General features: G+C 41.3%; 1 protein-coding gene across 1 annotated transcript in view; it reads left to right on the forward strand.

Moving 5' to 3' along the window:
• LOC311147654 (AP-2 complex subunit alpha-1-like) overlaps positions 1-19,497 on the forward strand; it is a 71,098-nt gene extending 51,601 nt beyond the window's left edge. The window contains exons 13-21 of the mRNA XM_084184392.1: positions 1-155; positions 2,846-2,917; positions 3,324-3,406; positions 6,729-6,820; positions 13,122-13,243; positions 13,394-13,510; positions 13,618-13,687; positions 13,805-13,939; positions 17,015-19,497. Coding sequence (XP_084040518.1) covers positions 1-155; positions 2,846-2,917; positions 3,324-3,406; positions 6,729-6,820; positions 13,122-13,243; positions 13,394-13,510; positions 13,618-13,687; positions 13,805-13,939; positions 17,015-17,092 — 924 coding nt within the window. The 3' untranslated portion in view covers positions 17,093-19,497. The remainder of the gene's footprint in view (positions 156-2,845; positions 2,918-3,323; positions 3,407-6,728; positions 6,821-13,121; positions 13,244-13,393; positions 13,511-13,617; positions 13,688-13,804; positions 13,940-17,014) is intronic.
• Positions 19,498-24,660: the final 5,163 nt, after the last annotated feature.

The following is a 24,660-nucleotide window of genomic DNA, read 5'->3' on the forward strand; positions in this document are numbered from 1 at the left end:
TCCACCCCCTCCCCTTCAGCGGATCTGCTTGGCCTTCGTTCGGCCGCTCCCGTTAGTGGGGCCGCTCCCAGTGCAGGCAGCCTATTGGTTGATGTGTTTTCAGAGGCGGGGCCTGCTGCCTCCTCTGCCGGTGTGAACGACGACGGCTTCCTGAGGTGAATGTTGACCCTGTGACTAGAAGACTCCCATAGACACAGATCTGGGATCAGCCTAAATTACCCCCCCGCCCTCCAAGCCTACCCTTAGAAATTCAAAACTGACCTAAGATCAGTGTCTAGTAGCAACTTGATGTTGTTTGTGGTGTGGTTGTTGTGTCTTAGTTGTCCAGATGCACTGTGGTAGAATATGAAGCTAGCTCTTGAAAATTAGCGTTGTTGTTTTAATTCTTATGACGCTTGCTGTCTGTGATATGTGCTGGTCATCTGTTTTTCTATCAGTCAGTCTTCTTGTTTCCTCTGCGTCTTCTATGTGTAATCTTGTCTGTTCTCTTTTTATCTTGCTGTCTATGTGACTGTCTTTCTCTTTTCTTACTTTCTCTCCTTCCCCTTTTCTATTTCCCTTTCTCTGTGTTTTTGGTGTGTGTGTGTGCGTGCTTGTCTGGCAATGTGCGTGCTTGTGTGTCTCTTGTCCTTGATTGTGATTGGACATTGGCAGCGCTCTTCACGCTCCCGAGGCCTCTGACTCCCCATTGGTGGAGGGTCCTGGTGACTCGGAGTAAGGGGCCAGTAATAAGATGGCTGACTGTCATGTTGCACCCAAACACACACGAACACTGTTGTTCTTATCTAAACTAAAGCCATTTAGGGAGGCTGCATGGACATCTCAACGTTAGACTAGTCACATGGACACACACCCTCTATTGCATGTGGGTTGTTGGAATATGGAATTGTAGCCTACCTATGCTGTATATTTCTTCATATATACAGTGAGGGAAAAAAGTATTTGATCCCCTGCTGATTTTGTACGTTTGCCCACTGACAAAGATATGATCAGTCTATAATTTTAATGGTAGGTTTATTTGGACAGTGAGAGACAGAATAACAAAAAAAAAATCCAGAAAAAACGCATGTCAAAAATGTTATAAATTGATTTGCATTTTAATGAGGTAAATAAGTATTTGACCCCTCTGCAAAACCCTTGTTGGCAATCACAGAGGTCAGACGTTTCTTGTAGTTGGCCACCAGGTTTGCACACATCTCAGGAGGGATTTTGTCCCACTCCTCTTTGCAGATCTTCTCCAAGTCATTAAGGTTTCGAGGCTGACGTTTGGCAACTCGAACCTTCAGCTCCCTCCACAGATTTTCTATGGGATTAAGGTCTGGAGACTGGATAGGCCACTCCAGGACCTTAATGTGCTTCTTCTTGAGCCACTCCTTTGTTGCCTTGGCCGTGTGTTTTGGGTCATTGTCATGCTGGAATACCCATCCACGACCCATTTTCAATGCCCTGGCTGAGGGAAGGAGGTTCTCACCCAAGATTTGACGGTACATGGCCCTGTCCAGCGTCCCTTTGATGCGGTGAAGTTATCCTGTCCCCTTAGCAGAAAAACACCCCCAAAGCATAATGTTTCCACCTCCATGTTTGACGGTGGGGATGGTGTTCTTGGGGTCATAGGCAGCATTCCTCCTCCTCCAAACACGGCGAGTTGAGTTGATGCCAAAGAGATTTTGGTCTCATCTGACCACAACACTTTCACCCAGTTCTCCTCTGAATCATTCAGATGTTCATTGGCAAACTTCAGACGGGCATGTATATGTGCGGACCTTGCGGGCGCTGCAGGATTTCAGTCCTTCACGGCGTAGTGTGTTACCAATTGTTTTCTGGGTGACTATGGTCCCAGCTGCCTTCAGATAATTGACAAGATCCTCCCGTGTAGTTCTGGGCTGATTCCTCACCGTGCTCATGATCATTGCAACTCCACGAGGTGAGATCTTGCATGGAGCCCCAGGCCGAGGGAGATTGACAGTTCTTTTGTGTTTCTTCCATTTGCGAATAATCGCACCAACTGTTGTCACCTTCTCACCAAGCTGCTTGGCGATGGTCTTGTAGCCCATTCCAGCCTTGTGTAGGTCTACAATCTTGTCCCTGACATCCTTGGAGAGCGCTTTGGTCTTGGCCATGGTGGAGAGTTTGGAATCTGATTGATTGATTGCTTCTGTGGACAGGTGTCTTTTATACAGGTAACAAGCTGAGATTATGAGCACTCCCTTTAAGAGTGTGCTCCTAATCTCAGCTCGTTACCTGTATAAAAGACACCTGGGAGCCAGAAATCTTTCTGATTGAGAGGGGGTCAAATACCTATTTCCCTCATTAAAATGCAAATCAATTTATAACATTTTTTACATGTGTTTTTCTGGATTTTTTTGTTGTTTTTCTGTCTCTCACTGTTCAAATAAACCTACCATTGAAATTATAGACTGATCATATCTTTGTCAGTGGGCATACGTACAAAATCAGCAGGGGATCAAATACTTTTTTCCCTCACTGTACATGTACCACACTTTTTTTTTTTTTACCAGCAAAATATTTCTCATTATTTTTGTTAATGTTAATGCTGTCAGTTTTGGTGAATTGGATCTAAGTGCTCATACTAACCCACCTCTGCTTTTTCTCTTGTTCTCCTTCCTCCATTTTGTTTGTCATGCATCACTGCTTTGGGTCTTCCTCAACACACTCATCCTCTCTCTCTCCCTCCCTCTCTCTCTCTCCCTTTTAATATCTGTAATTCATTTGGTCCCCTTCAAACACATTTTACATTCTCTCACACCCCCCCTGCCTTTTCTGTTGGTGCTGTCATCCACCTCTTCTTATCCATCCTTGCTTCATCCCTCCTTCCTTCTCTCAGCTCTGCTCCCCCTTCTGCGGCCTCTGAGGATCCTGCCCCTCCTCTGCCCGAGTCAGACGAGCTTCTCAACAAGTAAGAGCTTTCTCTCGCTCCTCCTCCTCTCTCCCTTTCCATCTTTCTCTCTCCCGATCTCTCTCTTTCCGGCGGGGCTAGCTTGTTTTTGGTGCTATCACTCTTGAGCAAAGGTATCTAACAACCTACTGGATTGACACAAAACATAAACTGTGTAGATGTCAATGACATCTGTTATGTTAGGTCATTCACGTGTGGTAAGATACATCTATATGTTTGCTTGCAAAGTGAATTGATATTGGGATAGGATGGCATAACTGAAGAGTTACAGTAACTTATAGGTGATGTATGTACCACCGCATGTTTTGAGATGTTATAAACAGTTAATGATAAATTATGATAAATCCTAACACTTTCATTCTCCCTCCCTCCCGCACTAACTTTCTCCCTCTCTCTCTCCTGTCAGATTTGTGTGTAAGAACAACGGTGTGTTGTTTGAGAACCAGCTGCTTCAGATCGGGATCAAGTCTGAGTACCGCCAGAACCTGGGTGAGTTTGGGCTACTAGACAATGCGGGGAGATGCTTGAATCCTAAGTCACATTTGTCACATTGATGTGAGTTCTGGGAGATTGTGTGGGTCTCAAGTTAGGATTCTTCTCTTGAAGTATTAAACATTTTCTTGCAGGTAAGTCCCATGTGAAATACATTAGCCTATATGCTGTAACCTTATTGAACTGATGTCTGTACTGTTCTATAGCTTTGGTAAGTACGTCTGAGCGTGCACAGAATTTAATAGATGGCGTCATTTAGTATTTGTGTTCACATCCTAGCTTTGTCATCTCCATTTTAGTATACAGAATGTTTTATTCAGTGGTTAGGTATGCTTCAGTTTCTATAATGCATTAGATGCTAGGTGAGTGAGCATAATGCATAACTTGGCTGCTGAATGGGTGTATTTGCACGTGTGTGTGTGTGTGTATACAGTGGGGAGAACAAGTATTTGATACACTGCCGATTTTGCAGGTTTTCCTACTTACAAAGCATGTAGAGGTCTGTAATTCTTAACATAGGTACACTTCAACTGTGAGAGACGGAATCTAAAACAAAAATCCAGAAAATCACATTGTATGATTTTAAAGTAATTAATTTGCATTTTATTGCATGACATAAGTATTTGATCACCTACCAACCAGTAAGAATTCCGGCTCTCACAGACCTGTTAGTTTTTCTTTAAGAAGCCCTCCTGTTCTCCACTCATTACCTGTATTAACTGCACCTGTTTGAACTCGTTACCTGTATAAAAGACACCTGTCCACACACTCAAACAGACTCCAACCTCTCCACAATGGCCAAGATCGGAGAGCTGTGTAAGGACATCAGAGATAAAATTGTAGACCTGCACAAGGCTGGGATGGGCTACAGGACAATAGGCAAGCAGCTTGGTGAGAAGGCAACAACTGTTGGCGCAATTATTAGAAAATGGAAGAAGTTCAAGATGACGGTCAATCACCCTCGGTCTGGGGCTCCATGCAAGATCTCACCTCGTGGGGCATCTATGATCATGAGGAAGGTGAGGGATCCGCCCAGAACTACATGGCAGGACCTGGTCAATGACCTGAAGAGAGCTGGGACCACAGTCTCAAAGAAAACCATTAGTAACACACTACGCCGTCATGGATTAAAATCCTGCAGCGCACGCAAGGTCCCCCTGCTCAAGCCAGCGCATGTCCAGGCCCGTCTGAAGTTTGCCAATGACCATCTGGATGATCCAGAGGAGGAATGGGAGAAGGTCATGTGGTCTGATGAGACATAAATAGAGCTTTTTGGACTAAACTCCACTCGCCGTGTTTGGAGGAAGAAGAAGGATGAGTACAACCCCAAGAACATGGAGGTGGAAACGTCATTCTTTGGGGATGCTTTTCTGCAAAGGGGACAGAACGACTGCACCGTATTGAGGGGAGGATGGATGGGGCCATGTATCGCGAGATCTTGGCCAACAACCTCCTTCCCTCAGTAAGAGCATTGAAGATGGGTCGTGGCTGGGTCTTCCAGCATGACAAAGACCCGAAAAACACACAGCCAGGGCAACTAAGGAGTGGCTCCGTAAGAAGCATCTCAAGGTCCTGGAGTGGCCTAGCCAGTCTCCAGACCTGAACCCAATAGAAATATTTGGAGGGAGCTGAAAGTCTGTATTGCCCAGCGACAGCCCCGAAACCTGAAGGATCTGGAGAAAGTCTGTATGGAGGAGTGGCCCAAAATCCCTGCTGCAGTGTGTGCAAACCTGGTCAAGACCTACAGGAAACGTATGATCTCTGTAATTGCAAACAAAGGTTTCTGTACCAAATATTAAGTTCTGCTTTTCTGATGTATCAAATACTTATGTCATGCAATAAAATGCAAATTAATTACTTTAAAATCATACAATGTGATTTTCTGGATTTTTGTTTTAGATTCCGTCTCTCACAGTTGAAGTGTACTACCTATGATAAAAATTACAGACCTCTACATGCTTTGTAAGTAGGAAAACCTGCAAAATCGGCAGTGTATCAAATACTTGTTCTCCCCACTGTATATACAGTTGAAGTCGGAAGTTTACATCCACTTAGGTTGGAGTCATTAAAACTAGTTTTTCAACCACTCCGCAAATGTCTTGTTAACAAACTATAGTTTTGGCAAGTCGGTTAGGACATCTACTTTGTGCATGACACAAGTAATTTTTCCAACAATTGTTTAGACAGATTATTTCACTTATAATTCACTGTATCACAATTCCAGTGGGTCAGAAGTTGACATACACTAAGTTGACTGTGCCTTTAAACAGCTTGGAAAATTCCAGAAAATGATGTCATGGCTTTAGAAGCTTCTGATAGGCTAAAAGGGGGTAGCTTGCAAGCCGAAGAACACCATCCCAACCGTGAAGCACGGGGTGCTTTGCTGCAGTAGGGACTGGTGCACTTCACAAAATAGATGGCATCATGAGGAAGGAAAATTATGTGGATATATTGAAGCAACATCTCAAGACATCAGTCAGGAAGTTAAAGCTTGGTCGCAAATGGGTCTTCCAAATGGACAATGACCCCAAGCATACTTCCAAAGTTGTGGCAAAATGGCTTAAGGACAACAAAGTCAATGTATTGGAGTGGCCATCACAAAACCCTGACCTCAATCCTATAGAAAATGTGTGGGCAGAACTGAAAAAGCGTGTGCGAGCAAGGGAGGCCTACAAACCTGACTCAGTTACACCAGCTCTGTCAGGAGGAATGGGCAAAAATTCACCCAACTTATTGTGGGAAGCTTGTGGAAGGCTACCTGAAACATTTGACCGAAGTTAAACAATTGAAAGGCAATGCTACCAAATACTAATTGAGTGTATGTAAACTTCTGACCCACTGGGAATGTGATGAAAGAAATAAAAGCTGAAAGAAATCATTCTCTACTATTATTCTGACATTTCACATTCTTAAAATAAAGTGGTGATCCTAACTGAGCTAAGACAGGGAATTCTTACTAGGATTAAATGTCAGGAATTGTGAAAAACTGAGTTTAAATGTATTTGGCTAAGGTCTGTGTAAACTACCTACTTCAACTGTAGCCTATTGTGCTTTTACTGATGGCATGGGTAAGTTACCGACTGTATCCGTATCCATACACATTGTACTCTATGTATGAAGAATTATTAATTATAATGCATTATAAACGGGAATGAGTTGGTGTGTAATGCTGCATTATAGCCTGAAATAAGGGAGTATACATAACAATACGTAATGTATTATAACATGTATGTGTTCTTTTGGAAATGTCACCTAAATGTGTCCACTTGACATATCTTCTAACGTGTGTGTGTGTGTGTGTTTTTGTTTGTTTTTCTAGGGAGGATGTATCTGTTCTATGGCAATAAGACCTCGGTGCAGTTTGTCAGCTTTAGCACCACAGTCAGCTGCCCAGGGGAGCTGCAGTCTCATATCCTTCAATGCATTCACTTACTGTTTACGCACGCACGCACGCCCACACACACACACACACACACACACACCCCTATCTTGCACACTATGTGTTAGTGTTGTCACGATAGCAGAGTTTTGACTTCTATATTTATACCAGGTTTAGTATCACAATACGCAATACCATCACGATACTCGATATCAAAACGATGCCAAAATGATACCACAGCAAAAAAAGAAGGAATATTAGCCAAAGTCACAAAATGGCAGTTGATCCAGACAGATAAACTCTGCTACTGCTCTGTTCAGTCTTTGGGCATTTTTTATGTTCAATATCATTACATTTATTTTTTTTACGTCAATTTTTCTGGGACAGTAATGTATGTATTAAAGGGGAATGGAAACAATAGGCTTTAGAACACCAGCTAACTGTAACTGTAAATCGGCATATTGGCATTTTGTTGCATCACTGGCAGGAATTCCTTGAATTTACTGAGACTATGACCTATGCGTGCATTAATAAGCATAATTTGCTGGTGTCAAACCATATATGAAAACATGATACACAATTTTAAACCTGAGAAACAGCCCTTTCAAATTTTATGACATACAATAGCACCACACCAATCAAATGGTAAGTCAAGGAAAAACACCTGTGACATTGATGAAAATCTGTTTTTTTCCCCCCCAAACAACTGCCATTTACACAACTTCCTCATGAAGATGGAGAAAAACGTATGAGTCTTCCTTATTTTGCAAGCTTTGAAAATCAGAATAGTAATTCATACCTTTTACTTTGAATGAGTTATAGCTGTTTTAGTGAACAGTGATATTTTTCTAGAATTCAATGTGGTCAGACCCTTTCTTATCTGGATAGTATATTAAACACATATTTCAAAATATGATAAGAATAAGGTATATAATGACAATAATTGGCTCTTATAACTTCAATTTCTTCTTACATACATTGCACTAGGCCTATAGCCTAATACACAAAGAGTTAGAATAGGAACAAATTAAAAGCATGCAAGAAAGGCGCAATGACCAGTGACTTTAATAGTGACCATGTCCGCAATTAATCACACTGACTGGAGTGCCACAACCTGAAACACATTTTTTTTAAGGGTTAGGCTTCAGGCTTAGGCTACATTAATTCTTGCAATCAACAGCCAGCAGGCTTAGCTACTAATTTTAGGAATTAAATCTGGCTATTTAGTTAGTTAGCTAGCTAGCTAATAATTATAGCTATGGGGATTGGGGTTCATACCTAGCTAGCTAGCTACATTTTTACTGGAAAAAACAATCCTGCAGCAGCCCTCTCTGGCTGGCTGGCTGGCTAGCTAGCTAGCTACATATTGAATGACACTAGCCAGTTTGTTTTAGCTCAAAATACTTATATTGACAAATGCTCTTCAAATTGTCAATATTAACATTTTATTTTTTACAGCTATCAAATAAAACATTAACATTAAAAGACAAGAGAATAGCTAAATCAGTTTCTTACCTTAATGTGAGCAATAGTGGATAAAGTACCCAATTGTCATACTTGAGTAAAAGTAAAGATCCCTTAATAGAAAATGACTCAAGTGAATGTCACCCAGTGAAATACTACTTGAGTAAAAGTCAAATAATTTGGTTTTAAATATACTTAAGTATCAAAAGTAAAGTATAAATCATTATAAATGTCTTTATATTAAGCAAATGGTTCCATTTTCTTGTTTTTCATTTACGAATAGCCAGGGGCACATTCCAACAATCAGACATAATTTACAAATGAAGCATTTGTCTTTAGTGAGTCCGCCAGATCAGAGACAGTAGGGATGACTAGTGATATTCTCTTGATAAGTATGTGAATTGGACAATTTTCCTTTCCTGCTAAGCATTCAAAATGTAATGAGTACTTTTGGGTGTCAGGAAAAATGTATGGTGTAAAATGTAAATTATTGTCTTTAAGAATGTAGTGAAGTAAAAGTTGTCAGAAATAGTAAAGTACAGATACCCCAAAAAAACTACTTAAGAAGTACTTTAAAGTATTTTTACTTAAGTACTTTACACCACTGAATGTGAGAAACCTTTGTGGTCCAGTGGAAGTGAGGCGCCTCCCTTCACATGCCAAAACTCACAATTTGCTAAATCCTGTCAATGACGCATAGGCTTCAGTCGTTACTATGGCAATTCAAGATGGCCTACCTAGGGCTGTTAAATTGACCGTATTACCACCACACCGGTGGTCATGAGTATGACGGCAGTCAAATTCCATGTTACTGTTAAGTCACGGTAATTAGGCTTCTCCAAGCTCTGATGCTGCTGATGGTCATTAGTAGCCTACCTAACTTGCTAACTGCCTGGTACTCAGCACTCTATTGTCCCTCTAATCACTCTGACATCAATGCAAATGTGATCCAAAATGTAATCAAACATTCATTAGAGCCCATGAGCTCATGTTGTGCAACATTTCTAAAGGCTATGCAATTGCGTGAGAAAACAGAGTGATGGCCTCTTAAAAAGAGGAGGATCCCATCAGCTTTGTATAGGCTATACCTATATTTATTTCTCAATTTTCCTAATATTAAGCGCATTACTTCTCTTTACAACAGGAGTATAGCCTACCTGGCTGGCATGAAAATGAACCACGGAAAAAGCGTCCTCCATTCGCTATTCAAGTATTTTTTCCCGCTGCACCTGTTTCGAGACAGGTGCATGATAATGGTCCATTCTAAATCAAAACAAATTTCACACATATTATTTAATATATGTAAAGGCAAGATTAAATCAAGAATAGTGTGATGGGATGACAATATTAGCCTATCACTTGTGAATTATATATTATCACTTGTGAATGATGCCCAGCTGTTGTGCATGCTTTGTTTTGGCGTCTTTTTCCAAATCATAGTCGCACACCTCATGTAGCCTAGCCCATAGGCCTATATGTTTTGATAAGGTTTGTATCACAACTAAAGTGGCCAAATAACTTCTTAAAATGAAGCACATTAATCCTGCATTACAACAGGTGTAGAGCCTAACTGCCATACATACGCAGCGCGTGAGTTTCATGTTTGGGGAAGATCATTTCCACCATAAAAATGCACCTTTATAATAAAAGTATTACATGCATAATTGCATTTGTGGTCACTTTTGAGAATGGTGTTTTCCTGCTAATGGAACATTCACGCTTATAGCCTACTGCTGTGTGCGCATTGCTGCGCTTATAATGTGAAGAAATAGCCTAATAGTTTATGAACATTTTAAGCTAAATGTTCTCATCTGTTGCGTCAGGGTCATTGCTTAAAACAGGTTTTTTGATGCTCGTGGTTGTATTAATTTGGGATCTATCGCATCCCACAACTGTCCCAGACTATGTTTGGAATATTTATTTCTCGCACAAAATAGAATAGGTCAACTTTTGTACTATGGGAGATAGTAGATGGACATACGCTAGTGCTTTTGCTGTTCGTTAGGCCTACTCATCTTGTTGGCTGACGAAAAGTAAATGTGGACAGTTCTTCCAATATCTTCAATATGCACCTCGGAATTGGATAAGGAGGCGTGCAGTTGCGTCCCCGATGTGTCGGTCTTCACTTGTAGCCTGTGAGAAAGACCCGATCACGTGAAGGAGAGCCATGTGAGTGAGAGGTGCTTCGGGAACGCAGCCAGGAGAACGGAATTATAATTATTATATTCAGCCCAAGGGCACAACGGCCACAGGTCGCAAAAGGCATGGATTTGTTTAGGGGGGATTACAGCCACACAAATGAGATGCAGCCGGGAAATTCAAGGCATTATCAAGTGCTTGTCAAATTGTGAATGAGAGACTAATGAAGTGTCTACAGCCTGCGCAAAAAAACAAAGCAGAGCTCATGCCTTTCATGCAACCTTTTTCAAATCATCATTAGTCGCATCATGTAGCCTTAGAATGTATTAAAAATCAAAACATACATTTGTATCACAACTAAAGTTACATAAATAACTCAAAATTAAGCATATAGGAGTACCTGTTTCTTTGTTAACCGCTCAACACAGAATAGCTGCATGTGCGCACTCCCTCAAATCCTTTGGAGAAAATATATTTTCTATTTTATTCAGCTACAGTGGGGAGAACAAGTATTTGATACACTGCCGATTTTGCAGGTTTTCCTACTTACAAAGCATGTAGAGGTCTGTAATTTTTATCATAGGTACACTTCAACTGTGAGAGACGGAATCTAAAACAAAAATCCAGGAAATCACATTGTATGATTTTTAAGTAATTCATTTGCATTTTATTGCATGACATAAATATTTGATACATCAGAAAAGCAGAACTTAATATTTGGTACAGAAACCTTTGTTTGCAATTACAGTACTCATCCTTCTTCCTCCAAACACGGCGAGTGGAGTTTAGACCAAAAAGCTCTATTTTTGTCTCATCAGACCACATGACCTTCTCCCATTCCTCCTCTGGATCATCCAGATGGTCATTGGCAAACTTCAGACGGGCCTGGACATGCGCTGGCTTGAGCAGGGGGACCTTGCGTGCGCTGCAGGATTTTAATCCATGACGGCGTAGTGTTACTAATGGTTTTCTTTGAGACTGTGGTCCCAGCTCTCTTCAGGTCATTGACCAGGTCCTTCCGTGTAGTTCTGGGCTGATCCCTCACCTTCCTCATGATCATTGATGCCCCACGAGGTGAGATCTTGCATGGAGCCCCAGACCGAGGGTGATTGACCGTCATCTTGAACTTCTTCCATTTTCTAATAATTGCGCCAACAGTTGTTGCCTTCTCACCAAGCTGCTTGCCTATTGTCCTGTAGTCCATCCCAGCCTTGTGCAGGTCTACAATTGTATCCCTGATGTCCTTACACAGCTCTCTGGTATTGGCCATTGTGGAGAGGTTGGAGTCTGTTTGATTGAGTGTGTGGACAGGTGTCTTTTATACAGGTAACGAGTTCAAACAGGTGCAGTTAATACAGGTAATGAGTGGAGAACAGGAGGGCTTCTTAAAGAAAAACTAACAGGTCTGTGAGAGCCGGAATTCTTACTGGTTGGTAGGTGATCAAAACTTATGTCATGCAATAAAATGCAAATGAATTACTTAAAAATCATACAATGTGATTTTCTGGATTTTTGTTTTAGATTTCGTCTCTCACAGTTGAAGTGTACCTATGATAAAAATGACAGACCTCTACATGCTTTGTAAGTAGGAAAACCTGCAAAATCGGCAGTGTATCAAATACTTGTTCTCCCCACTGTATGTTCAGTTGTATTCTTCATACTATAAAATAATGCCATGGAATTCTAAGCAAATCTTGTCTGCCAAATGAACTAGCGTAACCCACAGCCATATGGCATAGCCATATCAGAACCTAACATAAGGACAACTCAGAGTATGCTATTCTGTTCTTCTGAAATAGACTACATTTTCTTCATATCATGTTTCTTTAGACCTGTCTAAAATAAATAATGGATTTATTGTGATGGTGTAGGCTATATTATATGGATTTTGTAGACTTTTTAAAATGTAGATGTTCCAAAGGTCTGCATCAGTGGCTTGTAGGCTATGCGTGGATGCTAAATGTGTTTTCTGTTAATTAACGGTAAATTACCATGAGACCGGCTGTTATTTTCTTGACAATCACCGGCTGACAAAATGTCATGACCGCCACAGCCCTAGGCCTACCCATACCTCTAATAAACGTTGTTCAAGATCAAAATCCTAAAAATAGAGATGTTTCTATGTTAAATGCAGATGTTTAATATTAGGGGATCTCTTTGATTCGTTTTACTAAGTGTTTTCATTCCCCTTTAATGAATCAATTACACAATCATACAATACATTTGACTTTGCTTTTACCAATCTAACTACATATCAACATAATGGTAATAATTTTTTTGAATGGTAAATCTCTATTGATAAATTGGGTAAATCATGATGTAGCCTAGGCCTATCCACAATACAGGTGAATGCATATTCAATATGAGTGTGTGCATGCATTGAGTTGTTGAGCTTGTTTTGGTTGATTTCATGGGGCTACAGTTGATATAAAATATGTTTCCCTTAATTATTTTATTGTACTGATCAACAACATTTGCGTAGAAGTAGCGCACATTTCCATAAAATAAGCTGTCTCTTTAACCAGTAAAGTAACAAATTCTAGTACTGAACCGTTTTTCATGTTCTAGTATCGAAGTTTCGGTATACCGTGCAACACTACTGTGTGTGTCCCTTGGGTTGTAGGCTATACTTGCATGTATTTAACATGCATAGCTATATTCAATATACAGTCCCCCCGGTGTGGTCTCTTGTCCCGGCTCTGTTCCTCTCCTTGACTGGCTTTCCCACAGCTCAATGTGCAGACCAAAACAGTGGAACCCCTAGTGGAGGGAGGAGCACAGGTGCAGCAGGTCATCAACATTGAGTGTCTGACCGACTTCATTGACGCTCCGCTGCTCAACATCAAGTTCAGGTACACGCGCGTGTACGCACACAGAATATTACACAGAACATACAATACAAACACCTAGCAATCACGCATGCAAGATCAGTAGTATCCCAAACATACACACACATTTTGTTTTGTCGTCTTCAGTATATAAAGTGTGTGTGTTCCTCTCAGGTATGGGGGAGCCCTGCAGAACATCTCTCTCAAGCTGCCTGTCACCATCAACAAGTTCTTCCAACCCACAGAGATGGCCGCCGCAGACTTCTTCCAGCGCTGGAAACAACTCAGCCAGTGAGTGAGAGTGTGTGTAGGGGTGTGTGTGTGTGTGAGAGTGTGTCTAGGGTGAGCATGTAAGAGGGTGCGTGTGTGTATTTATGACTGTTTTCTTCTCTTTTCAGGCCCCAGCAAGAAGCACAAAAGATCTTCAAGGCCAGCCATGGCATGGACACAGAAGTGCTCAAGGCCAAGGTACACACACACACACTGTACGCATATTCATATAATTCCCTTGCCTGCTGTATGTCTACCACATCTTACTCCCTCCCATTTTGTCTCTCTCTCTCCCCCCCCCTCCCTCGTCTCTAGTTGCTGGGCCTGGGGACAGCCCTGTTGGAGAATGTGGATCCTAACCCAGAGAACTATGTGTGTGCCGGAGTCATCCAGACCAAGGCCCAACAGGTCGGCTGCTTGCTGAGACTGGAACCCAATGCGCAGGCCCAGGTACACACACACACGCACACACATACACACACACATGTACATGCATATACACACACACACACAAATGTACAGTACCTGTCAAAAGTTTGAAGACATCAAAACTATGAAATAACACATACGGAATCATGTAGTAACCAAAAAATATATTTTATATTTGAGATTCTTCAAAGTAGCCACCCTTTGCCTTGATGACAGCTTTGCACACTATTGGCATTCTCTCAACCAGATTCATGAGGTAGTCACCTGGAATGCATTTCAATTAACAGGTGTGCCTTCTTAAAAGTTAATTTGTGGAATTTCTTTCCTCCTTAAGGCGTTTGAGCCAATCAGTTTTTTTGTGACAAGGTGGGTGGGGGTGGGGGGGTATACAGAAGATAGCCCTATTTGGTAAAAGACAAAGTCCATATTATGGCAAGAACAGCTCAAATAATCAAAGAGAAACGACAGTCTATCATTACTTTAAGACATGAAGGTCAGTCAATCCGGAAAATTTAAAGAACTTTGAAAGTTTCTTCAAGTGCAGTCACAAAAACCATGAAGCGCTATGATGAAACTGGCTCTCATGAGGACCGCCACAGGAAAGGAAGATCCAGAGTTACTTCTGCTGCAGAGGATAAGTTCATTAGAGTTACCAGCCTCAGAAATTGCAGCCGAAATAAGTGCTTCACAGAGTTCAAGTAACAGACACATCTCAACATCAACTGTTCAGAGGAGACTGCGTGAATCAGGCCTTCACGGTTGAATTGCTGCAAAGAAACCACTACTAACGGACACCAATAAGAAGAAGAGACTTGCTTGGGCCAAGAAACACGAGCAATGGATATTAGACCGGTGGAAATCTGTCCTTTGGTCTGGAGTCCAAATTGGAGATTTTTGGTTCCAACCGCCGTGTCTTTGTGAGACACAGTGTAGGTGAATGGATGGATCTCCGCATGTTTAGTTCCCACCGTGAAGCATTGAGGAGGAGGTGTGATGGTGTGGTGGTGCTTTGCTGGTGACACTGTCTGTGATTTATTTAGAATCCAAGGCACACTTAACCAGCGTGGCTACCACAGCATTCTGCAGCGATACGCCATCCCATCTGGTTTGGGCTTAGTGGGACAATCACTTGTTTTTCAACAGGACAATGACCCAACACACCTCCAGGCTGTGTAAGGGTTATTTGACCAAGAAGGAGAGTGATGGAGTGCTGCATCAGATGACCTGGCCTCCACAATCCCCCGACGTCAACCCAGTTGAGATGGTTTGGGATGAGTTGGTCCGCAGAGTGAAGGAAAAGCAGCCATCAAGTGCTGCAAAGAAAAAGTCCAGTGTCTGTGTTCTTTTGCCCATCTTAATCTTTTATTTTTATTGGCCAGTCTGAGATATGGCTTTTTCTTTGTAACTCTGCCTAGAAGGTCAGCATCCCGGAGACTGGTGTTTTGCGGGTACTATTTAATGAAGCTGCCAGTTGAGGACCTGTGAGGCGTCTGTTTCTCAAAATAGACACTCTAATGTATTTGTCCTCTTGCTCAGTTGTGCACCGGGGCCTCACACTCCTTTTTCTATTTTGGTTAGAGCCAGTTTGCGCTGTTCTGTGTAGGGAGTAGTACACAGCGTTGTACAAGATCTTCAGTTTCTTGGCAATTTCTCGCATGGAATAGCCTTCATTTCTCAGAACAAGAATAGACTGACGAGTTTCAGAAGAAAGTTCTTTGTTTCTGGCCATTTTGAGCCTGTAATCGAACCGACAATTTCTGATGCTTCAGATACTCAACTAGTCTCAAGAAGGCCAGTTTTATTGCATCTTTAATCAGCACAACAGTTTTCAGCTGTGCTAACATAATTGCAAAATGCTGATAATGGGCCTATGTAGATATTCCATAAAATATCAGCCGTTTCCAGCTACAATAGCCATTTAAAACATTAACAATGTCTACACTGTATTTCTGATCAATTTTATGTTAGTTTAAGGGACAAAACATTTGCTTTTCTTTCGAAAACAAGGACATTTCTAAGTGACCACAAACTTTTGAACGGTAGTGTACACACACCCTAATGTACATGAATATATATATATATACACACACACAGAGTCCGTCTGTCCTTCTTTGTGCTGCTCTCATTGCATCACTCACGGCTGTCTGTGTCTTTCTGTGTGCTGCTGCAAATCAAGCCTGGCGAGCAGGTAACACACATCTGTCCCTGTTCTCTCTCTTTCTTTCTCCTCATCCCCCTCTTCTGTCTTTCACATCCTTTTTTCACTTTCTCATTCACTTTTCCCTCCACCTTGATTTTTCCACATTTTCTCACTGACACCCCAAAATGGAACACTTGAATCTCTGCATTCTTTCGCTCTCTCTCTCTCTCTCTCTCTCTCTCTCTCTCTCTCTCTCTCTCTCTCTCTCTCTCTCTCTCTCTCTCTCTCTCTCTCTCTCTCTCTCTCTCTCTCTCTCTCTGTGCAGTGTTAGACTCCAGGTTGATAATGTGTCATCAGTGTATATCCATTCTACCCTTGTCTCGTGTTAAACCTTTAGATGATCCAATATATACAGTGCCTTCAGAAAGTATTCGTACCCCTTGACTTATTCCACATTTTATTGTTACAGCATGAATTCAAAATTGATTAAATAAATGTTTTTTACCCATCTACACACAGGTGTGTCCAAACTTTTGACTGGTACTGTATGTAAATGAGATATTCCTGTATTTCATTTTCAATCAATTTGCAAACATTTCTAAAAACCTTGTTTTCACTTCGTCATTATGGGTTATTGTGAGTAGATTGGTGAGGAAAAACACAATTTAATCCATTTTGAATTCAGGCTGTAACACAACAAAATGTAGAGTAAGTGAAGGGGTATGAATGCTTTCTGAAGGCACTGTATATAAATATATTATGTGTGTTTGAACTTTACTGACCACCATGTATGTTAATTCATGTTTAAGGGGGTGTGTGTTGTCTGTGTGCGGTCTTGAGTGCACAGATGTGTGTAGTCTTGAGCACACGTGTGTGTGTGTGTGTGTGTGCGCGCATGTTAGTGTGTATGTGTGTGTGTTTACCCATGTTAAACCTATGTCCCCTCTCTCTGTCAGATGTACCGGCTGACTCTGCGCAGCAGCAAGGACACCGTCTCCCAGCGCGTCTGTGACCTCCTGGCAGAACAGTTCTAAAACCCTGAGTCTAGAACCCACCCAACGCGCCCCAGGCCACCATCATCATCACGCTCTAGACACCCAACACACCGAGACCAGCATTTCAACCCCCCCCCCCCCCCCCCCCGAACAAAGAATCAACGAGAAGAAGGAAAAATACTTACATAAGGGAGAAAAAAAAGCAGCTGTTGTCACTTACCCGACTGCCCTATTATTATTGTCATTTATTATTATTGTCACGATTATAATTCAGATTCTTCTTATTATTACTGTTTTATTATCATCTGCGCTAAAATTGTTTTTTTTCGGTGTTTACCTGTGAACGTAAGTGTATGACTGTGTGTGTGTGTGTGTTACAGAATCATGCTGGTGTGTGTGTGTCCTGTTATTCTCCGTCCTGTCTGTTTAAGCCCTGAGTGCTCCTGTACTTATGATGACAGCTGGTGTGTGTATCCGTGCATGTGTGATTCATGGGGGAGGGTGGGAGATTCTGTGTGTCGATTCCGCAACATTTCAACCTTAGACTATTCCTGGGAGTTGCATGGGAGGACCAGTTCTACATACACACACACACACACATACATGTATAATACACAGCCAGAACTCTCACATGTAGGCACATACATGCATATATTTGTACATGCTTAAGTGTCTGTTTAAAGTATCTGTATATGGTCCTCATTTAGTGGGAGGGAGGGGTAAAACGAAATCACACTAAAGAAATGGGACTCTTCTGTGTAAGGGTCCAAAACTACACACTCTAAACACCCACCTTCACCCCAACCCCATCTCTTCTCCACCCTCTGCTGTCCCAGACCCCTACCTGTTATACATAGATCCCAAGGGCCTCTATCAGTATAATCGCTGATATATAATATTCCATAAAATAATTCCAGCACATTCCCAAGTCTACAGTTCTAGCTCAATTCCAGTGGAAATGGCCAGTGCACTTAGGTGGTTCCAAGAGACCTCAGTCCATCAATACCCCTCAAACACATACACACACAACCCCACTCCCACTTCCCCCATCTTTCTGGCGTGTAACCATACTTTATATATAAACTCAAATGATTCTGTACCTGTTCATGGAATATATATATAAAAGAAATAATGTAATTAATTACCCCTTTTTATCTTTTTTTTAAATCTTCTCATCTTTCCATTTCTTTCCTTTTATTAGTAGTGGAGTTATTGAAGTGTTTGTATGTTTCTTTAATGGTGTAATGTTGTGTTGCTTCTGTTGTGTGTGTGTGTGTGTGTGTGTGTAGGTAGTGTGAGAGAGTAGGGCCAGCAGTGTGTACCCTGTGAATAGGGTAGAGGTGTCAGCTAGAAGGAGAGAGATATGGAGAGAGTAGCAGGGTAGCTGGTCTTGTTTACAGTGTTAATCAGACAGAGGCGAGGTTGACACTTGACTTAAACCTATCATAAAGCCTACTTACCACCATCGTAAGCATGACATAACAGATAAGGAATTATAAGACGTCGTGAAAACTGATGTACATTTATTTCAGATTAGCAATGTTTTTTGACACTTGAAGCAGGGATCATTGGTTGAGAGATGACATGGGATGTTTTATGACAGCTTATGACATGTTTATGTCGTGCGTAAGTAAGCATTGAGCAGGCCCCATTGATGGGGACTTCAGGTGGTAGTTGGGAGGAGTTAGAGGGCAGTGGGCCAGTCCGTGTTGACATGAAGAGTGAAGCGGCAGAGCAGAGGCCTAGTATTCATTATTTTTATTTGTTATATTTTTGTGCTGAAAAGAGGGATGGGATTGGAGAGTAGAGTGCTGCTTGACACCGTGATTGACTGAAAAAATATGAGTACCTCAGAACTTGATCTCTAAACACGCAGAGGCTTGTGCACGCACACACACGACACAAGTACTTACCTTATGGTATTAATTGGGAGAAGATTGCAATCTGCAGATAGATTGATTATTATCTTTGAAAACACAACCAACCACAAAGACACTGGACAGCACTTATCTGTAAACTCACATTTCAGACACGCGTGCCCACATGTCCATTCTTAGAGACGAGAGGGAGGAGAGAACTCAAAGACCAACTGTCAATCACAACTACCGGGATCGAGTCATCAGGGGTGGGCATCGCGTGTGTGTTTGAGTGTGTGTCGGTGTACCACGTGATAAAAATATCCTAAATTATGTTTATGAGACATGATCATATTAGTTTCAACAGGAGTCACTTATACATCTAACCCATGCAGCATTGGTGGGACAGTCTGATCATTGTAGTGGAAACTGTAGAATAATTGTGTGTGTGTGTGTGTGTGTGCGCGTCTATGCAGTATCCGCTAGCTAATGCAGCCCTGTGTATCGGTGTTAAACCTGTCAGATACCTGTGTTAGATTTAAGATTTACTCTGTACTGAATAATGTGAAAGTAAAACTATGCCATATACTCTGGCTCTGTCTTTCTTAGTGGGAAATTGTGTGTGTCTGTGTGTGATGGTGATGATGATCATTGTTCGTCAAGAGGAAGTTATTTCCAAAGCTCACCACAGTTCCACGTCCGCAACAAAAAACGGATGTTGTGTGTTAGTGCTGGGCTGGAACAAAAGCCTGTACACCCGGCAGCTCTCCAGAACCATAGTTGGATGTATCACATAGTCCTATCAATAAGAACTCATCACATTGACTAAGGAGTAGAGATGTTAAGTGATTTTGCTCATTGAATAAAGATCCTGCTAAAGCAGGCAGTGTGGCATGTTACCAGTGTTGGGGAGTAGTGAACTACATGTAGTTCAACTCGTAATTTAGTTATATTTTCCAGTAGCTTGGTGGTAGTTGAATTAAATTCAAATCTAGGTAGTGTTTTAACTTTTTTGCCATGTAGCGGTGTAGCTAACTACTGGAACTAGACACTACTGTTTTTGCAAAAATAAAATAAAATGGGTGAGGTAGGCAATAAGTTCCTTTTTCGGCATCAGATTTGCCTAACTCTCACTTGAAACTGTTTGTGTTTAATATGTTAAATTCCACATTATGTTAACATATGACCCCAAAGTGATCTGTTCTTGCGATTTGTAGTCTGACATATCAGATTTACATATGATGCTTTTTCATGAAGTAGTTTGGATGTTGTGAAATACTTATTCAAAGTAACTTTAGTCAAGTAAACTATATTTTTCTTGAGGGTAGCATTAGTGTAGCTTAACTTCCAGTGTGAAGTAATTGGTAAACTATATTTTCAGAGTAGCTTCCCAAACACTGCATGTTACCAACCTGTAACCAGTGGTGGAAAAAGTTCCCAATTGTCATACTTGCCTAAAATTAAAGATACCTTAATAGAAAATGACTTAAGTAAAAGTGAATGTCACCCAGTAAAATACTACTTGAGTAAAAGTATTTGGTTTTAAATATACTTAAGTATCAAAAGTAAAAGTATAAATCTTTTCAAATTCCTTATATAAAGCAAACCAGGCAACACCATTTTCTTTGATTTTTAAATTTACTGATAGCTAGGGGCATGCTCCAACACTTTACAAACGAAGCGTGTGTTTAGTGAGTCCACCAGATCAGAGGCAGTAGGGATGACCAGGGATGTTCTCTTGATGAATGTGTGAATTAGACATTTTTCTGTCCTGCTAACCATTCAAAATGTAACGAGTACTTTTGAATGTCAGGGAAAATGTATGGAGTAAAAAGTACATAATTTTCTTTAGGAATGTAGTGAAGTAAAAGTAGTCAGAAATAGAAATAGTAAAGTAAAGTACAGACACCCTAAAACACTACTTAAGTAGTACTTTCAAGTATTTTTCCTTAAGTACTTTACACCACTGTCTGTAGCTCTGACCTAATGGCTGAGGATTACTTTGAAGCAGTGATGAAAGGGGTGATAGGATCTGGAGTATGTCACAGAGGCCTTAACAGATCACAGAGTGGGCCTTTACAGATTTAGGCAGCGTTTACACAGGCAGCCCAATTCTGATCTTTTGACCAATCAGATCAGATCTTTTGACAAATTCAGAATTGGGCTGCCTGTGTAAACGCAGCTCAAGTGTGCAAAGATTTTACGTATGGGTGGTCCTCTGTAGCTCAATTGGTAGAGCATGGCGCTTGTAACGCCAGGGTAGTGGGTTCGATCCCCGGGACCACCCATACGTAAAAATGTATGCACACATGACTGTAAGTCGCTTTGGATAAAAGCGTCTGCTAAATGGCATATTATTATTTTATTTATATTTTTTTATTTCACCTTTATTTAACCAGGTAAGCCAGTTGAGAACAAGTACTCATTTACAACTGCGACCTGGCCAAGATAAAGCAAAGCAGTGCGATAAAAACAACAACACAGAGTTACATATGGGGTAAACAAAACATAAAGTCAAAAATACAACAGAAAATATATACAGTGTGTGCGAATGTAGTAAGTTATGGAGGTAAGGCAATAAATACGCCATAGTGCAAAATAGTTATTATTATTATTATTATAACAGATTCCATCCTCACTGTCATCATTACATAATAGAGCCTTTTTCCTGGACCCAGATTAATCCTTGACTAAAAAGCATGATCAATGGAGATGTGTTTGGAAACCGACCCTCAATCCACAGATAAATTACATTTATGTCTTCTGGTGTGAGATGACGTGATTTGACCTGATTAATCAGAAAGGAACTCCTGATTTGGTATTACATCCTCCTCTATGAACAGGTCACAGGGGGAGGCTAAGTGACCCACACCCAAACCCATTATTCACCTGTTCCCGATGTCCTTTGTTGTGCTGATCACATCTATTACGAGCTTCCACCGAAGAAAGCTGCGCCTGCATGCGTTTTTATCACTCAATGATCAAAACGACAGCAGACATGTTCTAGAGTCATATTTCTATTTTCCTAATTCAACACCAGGTTAGAATGTCCCTCAATCACAGGTTTAGGGTCAGCAAATCTTACCCCAGTCATAAACCTGAACTGTTAACGGGTAAACGCAGAACTGGAATGAGATAAGATTAGATTAATTATTTCTTATTCTTAATTTGACCCGAATATAGGGCTTCAGGGAGAGGAGTAACTCTTCATGATGCACCAATGGGACGAACTAGGCCGTCTCCTAGGCTAGAGTGAACATGCAAACGTGTGCCCCGTAGAAAGCAAAGATTAGCCTTGATGCAGAAATAAAACATTAACTAAATATAGATTATCCATGTCCTTTCCATTTATCTTGAGTTGTGCAATGTTATGTGAATTTTAGCTGTGGGTCACTACTTAAAGGCTATGATTGAATGATTACATTATTTGTATTTGTATTTATTAGGATCCCCATTAGCTGCTGCCAAGGCAGCAGCTACTCTTCCTGGGGTCCAGCACCATTAAGGCAGTTATATACAATTTAAAATATTGCATGACATTATATTTAATAACACTTTTCACAATACATTTAAGTGTGTGCCATCAGGCAACTACTGTACCACATATCTACAATACAAAATCTATGTGTGTGTAGAGTGCATGTCTTATCGTGTAAGTGTAAGTGTTTGTCTGTGCCTGTGTGTGTGTGTCTCTTCATGTCCCCGCTGTTCCATAAGGTGTATTTCTATCAGTTTTGTTTTTTTATCTGATTCTACTGCTTGCATCAGTTACCTGATGTGGAATAGAGTTCCATGTAGCCATGGCTCTATGTAGTACTGTGCGCCTCCCATAGTATGTTCTGGACTTTGGGATTGTGAAGAGACCTCTGGTGACATGTCTTGTGGGGTATGCATGGGTGTCCGAGCTGTGTGCTTGTAGTTTAAACAGACAGCTTAGTGCATTAAGCATGTCAATACTTCTTACAAAAACAAGTAGTGATGAAGTCAATCTCTCCTCTACTTTGAGCCATGAGAGATTGACATACATATTATTAATGTTAGCTCTCTGTGTACATTTCAGGGCCAGCCATGCTTCCCCGTTCTGAGCCAGTTGTGTGGCACCTGACCACACAACTGGACAGTAGTCCAGGTGCGACAAAACTAGGGCCGGTAGGACCTGCCTTATTGACAGTGTTGTTAAGAAGGCAGAGCAGTGCTTTATTATGGACAGACTTCTCCCCATCTTAGCTACTCTTGCATCAACATGTTTTGGCCAAGCAGTTTAGTCTCTCCAACTTGCTCAATTTGCACATTATTCATTATAAGATTTAGTTGAGATTTAGGGTTTAGTGAATGATCTGTCCCAAATACAATGCTTTCAGTTTTAGAAATATTGAGGACTAACTTATTTCTTGCCATCCATTCTGAAACTGACTGCAGCTCTTTGTTAAGTGTTGCAGTGATTCCACTCACTGTAGTAGCTGACGTGTATAGTGTTGAGTCATCCGCATACATAGACATACAGTGCATTCGGAAAGTATTCAGACCCCTTGACTTTTTCCACATTTTGTTACGTTACAGCCTTATTCTAAAATGGATTTATTTTAAAAATAATTCCCTAATCAATCTACACACAATACCCCATAATGACAAAGCAAAAACAGATTTTTTGCAAATTTATAAAAAATAGAAAACCGAAAAAAGACATTTACATAAGTATTCAAGCCCTTTACTCAGCACTTTGTTGAAGCACCTTTGGCAGAGATTACAGCCTTGAGTCTTCTTGGGTATCACGCTACAAGCTTGGCACACCTGTATTTGGGGAGTTTCTCCCATTCTTCTCTGCAGATCCTCTCAAGCTTTGTCAGGTTGGATGGGGAGCGTCGCTGCACAGCTATTTTCAGGTCTCTCCAGAGATGCTCGATCGGTTTCAAGACCGGGCTCTGGCTGAGCCACTCAAGGACATTCAGAGACTTGTCCCGAAGCCACTCCTGCGTTGTCTTGGCTGTGTGCCGTCGCCACAGTCTGAGGTCCTGAGCGCTCTGGAGCAGGTTTTCATCAAGGATCTCCCTGTACTTTGCTCCGTTCATCTTTCCCTCAATCCTGACTAGTCTCCCAGTCCCTGCCGCTGAAAAACATCCCCACAGCATGACGCTGCCACCACCATGCTTCAACGTAGGGATGGTGCCAGGTTTCCTCCAGACGTGACGCTTGGCATTCAGGCCAAAGAGTTCAATCTTAGTTTCATCAGACCAGAGAATCTTGTTTCTCATGGTCTGAGAGTCTTTAGGTGCCTTTTGGCAAACTCCAAGCCGGCTGTCATGTGCCTTTTACTGAGGAGTGGCTTCCGTCTGGCCACGATTACTCAGTTTGGCCGGGCGGCCAGCTCTAGGAAGAGTCTTGGAGGTTCCAAACTTCTTCCATTTAAGAATGATGGAGGCCACTGTGTTCTTGGGGACCTTCAATGCTGCAGAAATGTTTTGGTACCCTTCCCCAGATCTGTGCCTTGACACAATTCTGTCTCTGAGTGCTACAGACAATTCCTTCGACCTCATGGCTTGGTTTTTGCTCTGACATGCACTGTCAACTGTGGGACCTTATACAGTGCCTTGCAAAATTATTCATCCCCCTTGGCATTTTGTTGCATTACAACCTGTAATTTAAATTGATTTTTATTTGGAATTCATGTAATGGACATACACAAAATAGTCCAAATTGGTGAAGTGAAATGAAAAATATAACTTGTTTCAAAAAAATCTAAAAAATAAATAA

Source organism: Coregonus lavaretus, assembly GCF_964263955.1.
Source record: "Coregonus lavaretus genome assembly, chromosome: 2".
Lineage (NCBI taxonomy): Eukaryota > Metazoa > Chordata > Actinopteri > Salmoniformes > Salmonidae > Coregonus > Coregonus lavaretus.